The sequence below is a fragment of the Salvelinus alpinus genome, chromosome 7 (assembly GCF_045679555.1).
Source record: "Salvelinus alpinus chromosome 7, SLU_Salpinus.1, whole genome shotgun sequence".
Taxonomy (NCBI): domain Eukaryota; kingdom Metazoa; phylum Chordata; class Actinopteri; order Salmoniformes; family Salmonidae; genus Salvelinus; species Salvelinus alpinus.
This window is the reverse complement of record NC_092092.1, coordinates 9,212,831-9,224,751: the sequence shown is the minus strand read 5'-3', so window position 1 is coordinate 9,224,751 and position 11,921 is coordinate 9,212,831. Positions and strand designations below refer to the sequence as shown.

Here is an 11,921-nt window from a genome sequence, read left to right as displayed (position 1 = left end):
TATAACTAACTATACTAACTGTGATAATCAACTATAACTAACCATAATAACTATGATGCTTTATCACTATGATAATCAACTATAACTAACTATAATAACTATGATAATCAACTATTACTAATTATAATAACTATGATAATCAACTATGACTAACTATAATAACTATGATGCTTTATCCCTATGATAATCAACTATAACTAACTATAATACATATGATGCTTTAACTATGATAATCAACTATAACTAACCATAATAACTATGATAATCAACTATAACCAACTATAATAACTATGATAATCAACTATAACTAACCATAATAACTATGATAACTAACTATAAACACTATGATAATCAACTATAACCAACTATAATAACTATGATAATCAACTATAAACAATATGATAATCAACTATAACCAACTATAATAACTATGATAATCAACTATAACTAACCATAATAACTATGATAACTAACTATAAACACTATGATAATCAACTATAACTAACTATAAACACTATGATAAGCAACTATAACTAACTATTATAACTATGATAATCATCTACAACTAACTATAATAACTATGATAATCAACTATAACTATGATAATCAACTATGACTAACTATAATAACTATGATGCTTTATCACTATGATAATCAACTATAACTAACTATAATAACTATGATAACTAACTTTAACTAACTATGACAATCAACTATAACTGTCACGCCCTGGCTATAGAGAGGGTTTTTATTCTCTATTTTGGTTAGGCCAGGGTGTGACTAGGGTGGGCAGTCTATGTTCTTTTTTCTATGTTGTTGGTTTTCTATGTGTTTGGCCTGGTGTGGTTCCCAATCAGAGGCAGCTGTCTATCGTTGATTATCCCTATCTCTGATTGGGAGCCATACTTAGGTAGCCTGTTTTCCATTTTGTGTTGTGGGTGATTAATTTCTGTTTAGTGTGTGTTGCACCTGACGGAGCTGTTTCGGTTGTCACTTTGTTGTTTTGCTTTGTAGTGTTCAGTTTCTATTAAACATGACGAACACTTACCACGCTGCGTTTTGGTCCTCTCCTTCTCCAGACGACAATCGTGACAATAATAATAACTATGATAATCAACTATAACTAACTATTATAACTATGATAGACAACTATAACTAACTATAATAACTATGATAATCAACTATAACTAACTATGATAATCAACTATAACTAACTAAAATAACTATGATAATCAACTACAACTAACCATAATAACTATGATAATCAACTACAACTAACCATAATAACTATGATAACTAACTATACTAACTATGATGCTTTATAACTGTGTTATGTGTATAATGATGTTTTGTCCTCTATTGCAGCAGCTGGATGAGATGTGGCAGGAGCTGCGTTGGATCACTGATGCCCTGCAGTATGCCCGCTACAAGCATCCCAGTGGCGGTGTGCCCATCACCCGCCTGGTCAATGCCAGCAAGCCTGAGTCAGACCAGGGGGCACAGAAGAGTGACTCAGCATCCTCTACCATGGACTACCTACCCACACCATCACCCTCACCTGAGCTACGACCCAGGAAGGCTGCTAGTGGTGAGGAGAATGACACACACACACACACACACACCATCTTTGCTGTCCATCGAAGATGATGATTAAGATGCTCCTCTTGTGGATGGGGGGGTAGGGGTGTGTTAGCAATTCAAGACGCACACACTCACATCTCTAGATACGGTGCATACAACAACAACAACAACAAAATCACCCTCACTCCACATACTGGAATTACGTAAAGGATGGCCTTTATCTTCAGCTAAACACATACCCCCACTCTACAATCATAGTTTGTTCTGTGTCTGTGTGCAACACTATCTTGTACATGGACTGTATGTGTCCCACTGGGCACACACTGGTTGAATCAATGTTGTTTCCATGTCATTTCAATTAAATTTACGTTGGACCAACGTGGAATAGACATTGAATTGACGTCTGTGCCCAATGGGGTGTTTCTGACCTGTCTGTCTGTCTGTCTGTCTGTCTGTCTGTTTCCTCCCTCAGACTCCCAACTGGGGTCAGATGAGGACGGTTGTTCAGAGGTGTTCCTGCCAACAGACAGCGACTATGACTCCAGCGAGGCCTTGTCCCCCCGTGAGCTGGACCTGCTCTACTCTCCCCAACAGGACCTATCCCGGCAGGCTGTGCACGCCCTGGGAGGCAGCGCTCCCGACGTACTGCAGATACACGAACTAAGGTACAATAACAACCTCTAACCCTGACCCTGACGTACTGCAGATACACAAGCTTAGGTACCACCTTTAACCCCTGACCCTGACGCACTGCAGATACACAAGCTCAGGTATGAGAACAACCTTGTAAGAATATTTTAAGATAATACACAACACAGAGGACTAGAGGTAAATAGGGAATTAACAATCAATGGAAATGGTTGTTTTTCAGTTCAACATCTGGTTCGAATCTGTGTAGGGGTTTCAATCCTGGACTCATAGCTACGTGTGGCAAGATCTCATTGGTCTGAATCGTCTATACATTGAGCCTGAAACAGGATACTTGTTATTTGACCATTGGCCCAATTTTACTGCAAGGAATTCTAATTGGTCAACCACAGGCTAGGGTTGGGGGTTATAAATTACATCCTGTCACTTTGTTCTGTGGAGAATCATTGAGGACTGGGAAGAAGGAACATCGACCATCTACTTCCCAGCATAACATCTATGATTTGTTATTTTTGAATAAACCTATTTTTCTCCCCCTGATTTGCTTTGGGGTCTGTGTTATTCAAGAATAACATCAACTGCTAACAACCTCTAACCCTGACCCTGACATACTGCAGATACACGAGCTAGGAAGAGAATGACCTCTAACCCTGACCCTGAAATACTGCAGATACACGAGCTCAGGTAGAGAATGGCCTCCAACCCCTGATCCCGACACACAAGCTCAGCTAAAGATAGAGCTGCTACCCTAAAGAGCTACCGCTTTTGTCCTGTCCAGTCCACTTGTGACCCCATAAACCTCTTTTCACCCAGCCCTGCCTTTCCCTGCCCCCCCTCTCTCCAAAGATGTGTCCCTGTCCCCCTCACTCTCCAAAGATGTGTCCCTGTCCCCCACTCTCTTTTCCTCTATAATCTGCTTTGTCTTTTTGACAGAGCCTAATGGATATTTTTTTCCCTTTCCAGGTACAGCATCTGCCAGCCCAAAGACCTCCCTCTCTCCCCCGCCTTCCCCCTCTCCCCAGGCCCACCCCTCTCCCCTGCCCTCATCCTCCCCGAGACCACCTTTTCTTGCACCAAAATCCTGGAGGGTCTCTCCCTCTCCAAGACGACCCAGGACCAGCACTCCTACACCCCTCTTTGGCCCCTAGCCAACCCCCCAACCAAGCGGAAGCTGCTGTCCAGGAGCCATGGGGCCGCTGGGGCCCAGCAGGGCTACTTCAGTGGGCCCCAGCACTGGTTAAAGGGCCACAGCGACAGCCACACTGGGTCCCTGTCTGAGGGGGTCTATACCAGGCAGAAGGACGCAGACCTGCCCCTGGATCTCCCATCCCCTCAGGGGGAGACATACGTTAGTCATGCTTCCTGTGTCCTGGAGGGCAGTGGGGCGGAGCAGAGGGAGCCCAGGCCCCATGTCAGGAGGATCTTTGTGGAACCGTGTAAGGAAACATCGCCTGAGAACAGGGGTTGGGGAGAGGAGAGAGGGATGGAGGGACGGGAGGAGAGAGGGGCAGGGGTGATGGTGGTTGTCACAGAGGAGGGGTCAGGAGAGGAGGCATATGAAGGAGCGACAGCCCAGGATGTGGACTCAGACGACCAAACGAACACACAGGTGTCAGAGATCCTCAGCAGCACGCTCTAGGATTGAATGATAATCAGTAACACGCTCCAGGATTGAATGATAATCAGTAACACGCTCTAGGATTGGATGATAATCAGTAACACGCTCTAGGATTGGATGATAATCAGTAACACGCTCTAGGATTGGATGATGGTTTGGCATGGTGCTCCAGGTTCTGGTTGCACCAGTTGTGCATAACAAAACTAATGCACGTTCATGAGATTCGTAGGCTTTTAACATCCTCGTTGCGCTTTCTAAACTTACCATCACTTCGCAAAGCCCACAACTATGCATGTTTTCTTAACCAGAACTGGTTGGATCCATAAAGAATCACTGTGGGAATAGATATCACACATTTAGCATGTTATAATGTAGCATGTATTATTTTGCTATTGACTCGCATTGATTATTTTGCTATTGATTAGGCAACTCCAAAAGCCTGCGCAGGTTGTAAAATATGAACATGAGATTCATATCCTTTTGAAAATATAGATCGCTATCATGATGAAGAGAGTCCCAATTTAACCCTACGGCTGCTCCCTGCTAGATGTAGAGTCTATGCCCAGTCATAGCTCATAGAAGGGCTTACGACCAGGTGGTGCAACAGGTATCATTTTTAGGTCCGGCGTAGAGTGCGTTTTACGTCGGACGTAGAGTAACGATCCTCTTACAACCCGGTGAAACCGGCCCCAGGATTGGACGATGCTCAGGTAAAAAGTTTAGCATTGGCCCATGTTCAGTAACACACTCTAGCATTTGACAGTGGTTCAGTAACGACCTCCAGGATTGGACGACGGCTCAGCAACATGTTCTTGGAGTGGACGATACTGAGTAACAAGCTTTTGAACGATTGTACAATGGATAATTGATGACATTTGGATGGAGCATACAGTACGTATCCCTCCACGTTGTATCCAAACTGCCACCAAGGCACCTTTTCCATGTCTGTTTCTGCCTCTTGTGTGTGTTTGTGTGGGCCTCGTTCCTTCTTTCATCGCTTTCTCTCTGTCCTTCATATCCCTGTGGACAGGCATGCTGAACTGACTCTGAGCTCGTGGACGTGTGTAGCTCACAGACGGGACAACACTTGCTCTCTCTGTACAATGTACTAGAGACTCAAGTTGCTGGCCAACTGTCTGAACTGTAGAACTCAGAACCAAGCCAAGGCTCCAACTGTTATGACCTATAACCAATGCAACATGAACTAAAGCACTGCTTTACCTTTGCACTTGAATCTGTGTTGATGGCCGCAAGAGCTCGGAGTCGCTATTTCAATTGATGGGTATTCGTGGTACATTTGTCGATTTACATATTAGATACAAGCCTTGTGTTTCTCTACACAGCAAATTGGCCAGTGTTAACTAGTGTTGCTTTTTAGGTGTAGTGTTTCTAGTGTTGATTCAGGAGTTAAATTAGCACTGTAAATATTTAAAGAACCACAGTGTTGGTGTTAATAACCAGAGTTGAACCAAAACCACTGCCATCATTATCATATTTCCCAGCATGCTCTATTGCAGGTTGAATTTTAGAATTGTTTGTTTAAATATCTATGTTTTTTTGCATGCACATTGATTAATTGATGTTATTCTACTTAAAGGGCTCAGTGCAGTCAAAAAAGTGATTATCCAGTATGTTATATATATTTCCACACTATGAGGTTGGAATAATACTGTGAAATTGTGAAAATAATGAAAATGCCCTTTTAGTGTAAGAGCTGTTTGAAAAGACCGCCTGAAATTTCAGCCTGTTTTAGTGGGATGGAGTTTTGGCCTGCCTGATGTCATCACCAGGCTGTAAATTAGTTAATAGACCAATAAGAGAGTTCCAAACTACCTTGTCAATAACGGCTAGTTTTCAATTTTCCCCTTCCCCACTGTCCCAGACAGTCTTAAGTCTTGCTTGAGAAATTGCTCTTTGCTAAGAAGCTATTTTTGGTTCCTTTTTGACCATTTTAATTGAAAACAATCACAATAAGATACTTCATAGTTACCCAGAAATGATTTGATATTGAGATAAAAACAGCTGCATTGGACCTTAAAATATAAATAACATAAATTTTTCTAAAATAATCTAATCTGTTACTTGGACTTAATGCACCCTTTACTGAAATGGTCGTTCCAGTTTAGATGCGTTAGGTAGTCTCATATCTTAGTATTCCCAACCCTGGAAGTCGGGTGAAAGAATGTAAACAAAATTGGATATCCCTGTGGCTGGATTCCAATAGGAATTACACATCACTTTGCAAGCCAGCATAATGTGACTTGCAGGCCTGAAATGGAGTAAGGCCTTATGAAACATTTATATTATTGTCTTATATAATTACATTTTAATGATAACATTCACTTAGGATCGCACTTGGTGAAGACCACAGGGCTGAAAATGAATGATTGCAACAACCATGTCTCTGTCACTAACAAATATAGTCATGAGTGGTAACTATACAATTCAATCGAAAGGTAAGGCACTCTGGGAAATATGCAAATAAGGCTTTACACTAAGCAAAGCGTTAATTTAACTCTGAAAAGTGTGGCCCCGTACACTTGAGAATTTGCTGTGGAGGTGGCTCAGCATGGATTATAGGCACCCGCAGTGAATGTACTGTCATGGTTTAAAAGTTGGTTTTCTGTGGTAAATAATAATGTGTCATTACCATCATGCTAAGCTGGTTCTTTTGTGGTTCTGTTACAACAACAAATCAACCGGAGTATCGTTTAGAATAACAGTGACATTCTTCATACACTAAAACAGTCACTTTTCACATCTTTCTCAGAATAACAACATTATCTGAAGACCAGCCTTTAATATCAACTCGGATTTTGTCACATGCTTCGTTAACAACCGGTGTAGACTAACAGTGAAACGCTTACTTATGGGCCCTTCACAACAATGCAGAGAGAAAAATATATAAAAATACACAATGAGTAATGATATCTTGGCTATATACACGGGGTACCAGTACCGAGTCCACATGCAGGGATAGGAGGTCATTTGGCTAGATATGTACATATACAGCGCATTCGGAAAGTTTTCGGACCACTTAATGTTTTCCACATGTTGTTAAATTACTGCCTTATTCTAAAATTGATCAAATTATTTCTTCAATCTACACACAATACCTCATAATGACCAAGCAAAAACAGGTTTTTAGACATTTTTGCAAATTTATTACAAATAAAAACAAAAATATCACATTTACATAAGTATTGAGAGCCTTTTCTCAGTACTTTGTTGAAGCACCATTGGCAGCGATTACAGCCTCTAGTCTTCTTGGGTATGACGCTACAAGCTTGGCACACCTGTATTTGGGGGAGTTTCTCCCATTTTTCTCTGCAGATCCTTTCAAGCACTGTCAGGTTGGATGGGGAGCGTTGCTGCTCAGCTATTTTCAGGTCTCTCCAGAGATGTTCGATCGGGTTCAAGTCGGGGCTCTGGCTGGGCCCCTCAAGGACATTCAGAGACTTGTCCCTAAGCCACTCCTGCGTTGTCTTGGCTGTGTACTTAGGGTCGTTGATCCTGACTAGCCTCCCAGTCCCTGCTGCTGAAAAACATCCCCACAGCATGAATCTGCCACCATCATGCTTCACAGTAGCGATGGTGCCAGGTTTCCTCCAGACGTGACACTTGACATTCAGGCCAAAGGGTTCAATCTTGGCCAGCGAATCTTGTTTCTCAAGGTCAGAGTCATTCAGGTGCCTTTTGGCAAACTCCAAGCGGGCTGTCATGTGTAAAAGAATAAAGGGAAGCGCTGCTAAGGTACACAATAGTTTGTTTTGGTAGACAGAAGCTGCTCTTTGGTAAAAGTAGGTAAATTGTTCATCAAAATGAACGGAGGACCAAGACAATACCATAAAGGCCTGATTGGTGGAGTGCTGCAGAGATGGTTGTCCTTCTGGAAGTTTCTCCCATCTCTACAGAGGAACTCTGGAGCTCTGTCAGAATGACCATCGGGTTCTTGTTCACCTCCCTGACCAAGGCCCTTCTCCCCGATCGCTCAGTTTGGCCGGGTGGCCAGCTCTAGGAGGAGTCTTGGTGGTTCCAAACTTCTTCCATTTAAGAATGATGGAGGCCACTGTGTTCTTGGGGACCTTCCATGCGGCAGAAATGTTTTGGTACCCTTCCCCAGATCTGTGCCTCGATACAATGCAGCAGGTTGCCTAGTGGGGTGGCAGGTAGCCTAGTGGTTAGCATGTTTGGCCAGTAACCGAAAGGTTGCTGAATTGAATCCCTGAGCTGACAAGGTAAAAATCTGTTGTTCTGCCTCTGAACAAGGCAGTTAACCCACTGTTACCCGGTCGGCCGTCATTGTAAATAAGAATTTGTTCGTAACTGACTTGCCTAGTTAAATAAATAAAAATATGTCTCGGAGCTGTACGGACAATTCCTTTGGCTTGGTTTTTGCTCTAACATGCACTGTCAACTGTGGGACTTTATATAGACAGGTGTGTGCCTTTCCAAATCATGTCCAATCAATTGAATTTACCACAGGTGGACTCCACTGAAGTTGTAGAAACATCTCAAGGATGATCAATGGAAACAGAATGCACCTGAGCTCAATTTCGAGTCTCATAGCAGACGGTCTGAATACTTATGCAAATAAGATATTTCTGTTCTTAATTTTTTATAAACTTTCGCTTTGTCGTTATGGGATATTGTGTGTAGATTGAGGAAAATGCATTTTAGAATAAGGCTGTAACGTAACAAAATGTGGAAAAAGTGAAGGGGTCTGAATAATTTCCGAATGAGCTGTAGATAGAGGTCAAGATCTTTCTAGTATACAGTAGTAAACAGTTATGAATCTTTAAGTGGACTGTAGGTTGCCCCTGGGCCATGTTCTGACAAGCCCATCGTTAAGAATACTGATGATGACGAGAGTATTAAACATTCCATAGCGAGCTGCAATGAATTCCAATATCATAGCCCCTATATCCCTATAAGTATTTTTGTACTCTCTATTTTAAAACATTAATAACTTACTATTTTGCATTGAATGTTTACCATTTGTCTTGTACTTGAATCAAATGGAGATGTATTATTTTGTTGGCGTGAACTTGTTTTGTACCTGTGTGGACTGTAGCTTGTGTCCAGTTTGAATTTGTGCCCCCCTTGGTTTGGCATGAGAAAGTCAAGGTTCAGGGGTCAGGGGTCATGGACTGGTGGGGTCAGAGGCTGCACTTTGCATCCTGGACTTTAGTAGCCATGTGGTGTGAAGTTAATGTTTCCATGACACTTTAAAAGGGTTGTTTTGAACTATGTTTAATCATGAACACTGTAGCTTTGTGTTTTTATCCTGTGTTCTCTGGTACAGAGTATTATACTTTCTATAGTATTAATACACTGTGGTGGAGATGAATACAGCGTATTAGATTGACGTTAGAGTAACTTTTCCAGGAACAGCTAATAATTGTGCTCATATGAAGTTTACCACATCATGGATTATATCAGACTAAATTGCACTTTGAACATGTATGTCTATTTTTTATTTTTTTATTTTTTATGATACATCAAGCTGAAAACCCAAACAATACCTTTATGGTTTTATCAAAGCCGTATTGCACGGGTAAGAGGGAAACCGGAGCTAGCTTTTCACTATTTTAAAATGGCAGGTGATTATAAAACCTAATTTAAATGTAACATACCGATCGAAGCCAGCTTTATCGGTAACGATTGTAAAACATTGTTGCATTATTAGAATATTAATATGACGGAATAGTAATTGTTGACGATTAAGTTTGGTGTTGCATCAACAGGCTGGTTATTTTTTCCACTTGTCTTAAAGAAATACAGTATATATTAGCAACAATGTTTTTATCCATTAGGAAAATATGGAGCTAGGCTAGTAATTATTGTGTCCTCTCTTGACAGTGTATAAGCTACTTGTGCATTTACAGGCTGTTGTAAATGAGTTCTTAAGAAAGCTTATACTCTCACTTTTATTTACAGTCATGTGGTCTTTAAATCACTTCCCCAAATGACCAAAATCACAATGTTATTGTCTTAAGTGTTGGGCTTTGGGTTTGGGGATAGGCCTACCACCAAATCCGCCAGTCAATGTATATTTCTCAGGAGTAAAAGCATAATCTGTTGATATGAAATATTGAATATTACTATGTTATTGTCCTATTTATTTAGTGATCTATGTCGCCCCACTTCCACACATTTCAATCACTTATTATTATTTAATGGTCGAACAGCTAAAAGGCCACATCAGATCAGTCTCAATGTCTTTGTGCCACGTGCACATAGTTGGCCAAAATCAAGAGGGATCATCATATCTGTATATTTTTGCATTTCCTGATAAATAGATGAATTGTCATAATTTCCTAAATGAAAATAAAGCTAATATGTTTGCGGTTGGGGATGATGTCAGTCCTAAAATAACCAGAGTTCCTATAATGTTTGACCAGTTGAAATAATAAACCTTTCCCATGTGGATGTTGTGCACAACACTGCCTCTGTCCGTCACTCACAACACTGCCTCTGTCCGTCACTCACAACACTGCCTCTGTCCGTCACTCACAACACTGCCTCTGTCCGTCACTCACAACACTGCCTCTGTCCGTCACTCACAACACTGCCTCTGTCCGTCACTCACAACACTGCCTCTGTCCGTCACTCACAACACTGCCTCTGTCCGTCACTCACAACACTGCCTCTGTCCGTCACTCACAACACTGCCTCTGTCCGTCACTCTTCACTCACAACACTGCCTCTGTCCGTCACTCTTCACTCACAACACTGCCTCTGTCCGTCGGTGGTGACGACCGGCTAGTGGCCTGGTGCTGTCGCAATGACCTGGAACTCAACACACAACAAAACCGTGGAAATTGTGTTTGACTGAGCCATCTCTCCCCCTCGAGACTGATGGCACAGCTGAATCATTCAAATTCCATCATCTTCCACAACCTCAAGTGGAAGGACAACAGCACAGAGGTCACCAAGAAGGCACACCAGCGGATTTAATACTTGTGGCAGCTGAAATAAAACTCCCAGTCAATCCTGATCCGGTTTTACGCATCAATCGTTGAGTCCATCCTCACCTCCTCCATCACTGTCTGGTTTGGGTTGGGGTGTGCGTCTGCCCGCCGCAAGGGCAAACTGAAACATATTGTCCGGATTGCAGAGAGGGTCTTTCGGCTGCCACCCTGCCCTCCATCGAGGTCCTGCACAACTCAAGGGCAAGGAAGCGAGCAGGAAAGATCATCACCGACCCCTCCCACCACGGTCACCCCCTCCTCCAAAAATGAACCTCTGGCAGGCGGTTCAGGTCACTCATGACCAAAATCTCCCGCTACCTGAAAAGTTTTGTCCCCCGAGCTGTGGCCCTCACCATATCACAGAGTAACAATATGGGTATGTTGTCTATCACTAACAGCACCATATCACAGAGTAACAGTCGGAGTATGCTGTACATCACTAGCAGCACCATATCACAGAGTAACAGTCGGAGTATGCTGTACATCACTAGCAGCACCATATCACAGAGTAACAGTCGGAGTATGCTCTACATCACTAGCAGCACCATATCACAGAGTAACAGTCGGAGTATGCTGTACATCACTAGCAGCACCATATCACAGAGTAACATTCTGGGTATGTTGTCTATCACTAACAGCACCATATCGCAGAGTAACAATCCGAGTATGTTGTATATCACCAGCGGCACCACATCACAGAGTAACAATCTGAGTATGTTGTCTATCACTAACAGCACCATATCACAGAGTAACAATCTGAGTATGGTGTATATCACCAGTAGCACCACATCACAGAGTAACAATCTGAGTATGTTGTCTATCACTAGCAGCACCATATCACAGAGTAACAATCTGAGTATGGTGTCTATCACTAGCGGCACCATATCATATAGTAACAATCCGCGCATGTTGTCTATCACTAGCAGCACCATATCGCAGAGTAACAATCCGCGCATGTTGTCTATCACTAGCAGCACCATATCGCAGAGTAACAATCTGAGTATGTTGTCTATCACTAGCAGCACCATATCATAGAGTAACAATCTGAGTATGTTGTCTATCACTGGCAGCACCATATCACCGAGTAACAATCTGAGTAT

The 11,921-nt window shown here is 42.3% G+C and overlaps 1 protein-coding gene across 1 annotated transcript; it reads left to right on the top strand.

The window, feature by feature from the left end:
* Positions 1–1,368: 1,368 nt before the first annotated feature.
* On the top strand, positions 1,369–10,291 carry LOC139580392 (ankyrin repeat and fibronectin type-III domain-containing protein 1-like). The gene is made up of 3 exons (XM_071409020.1): positions 1,369–1,588; positions 2,054–2,246; positions 3,193–10,291. The coding sequence occupies exons 1-3, from the start codon at positions 1,378–1,380 to the stop codon at positions 3,866–3,868; spliced, it is 1,080 nt and encodes a 359-aa protein (XP_071265121.1). The 5' UTR covers positions 1,369–1,377; the 3' UTR covers positions 3,869–10,291.
* Positions 10,292–11,921: the final 1,630 nt, after the last annotated feature.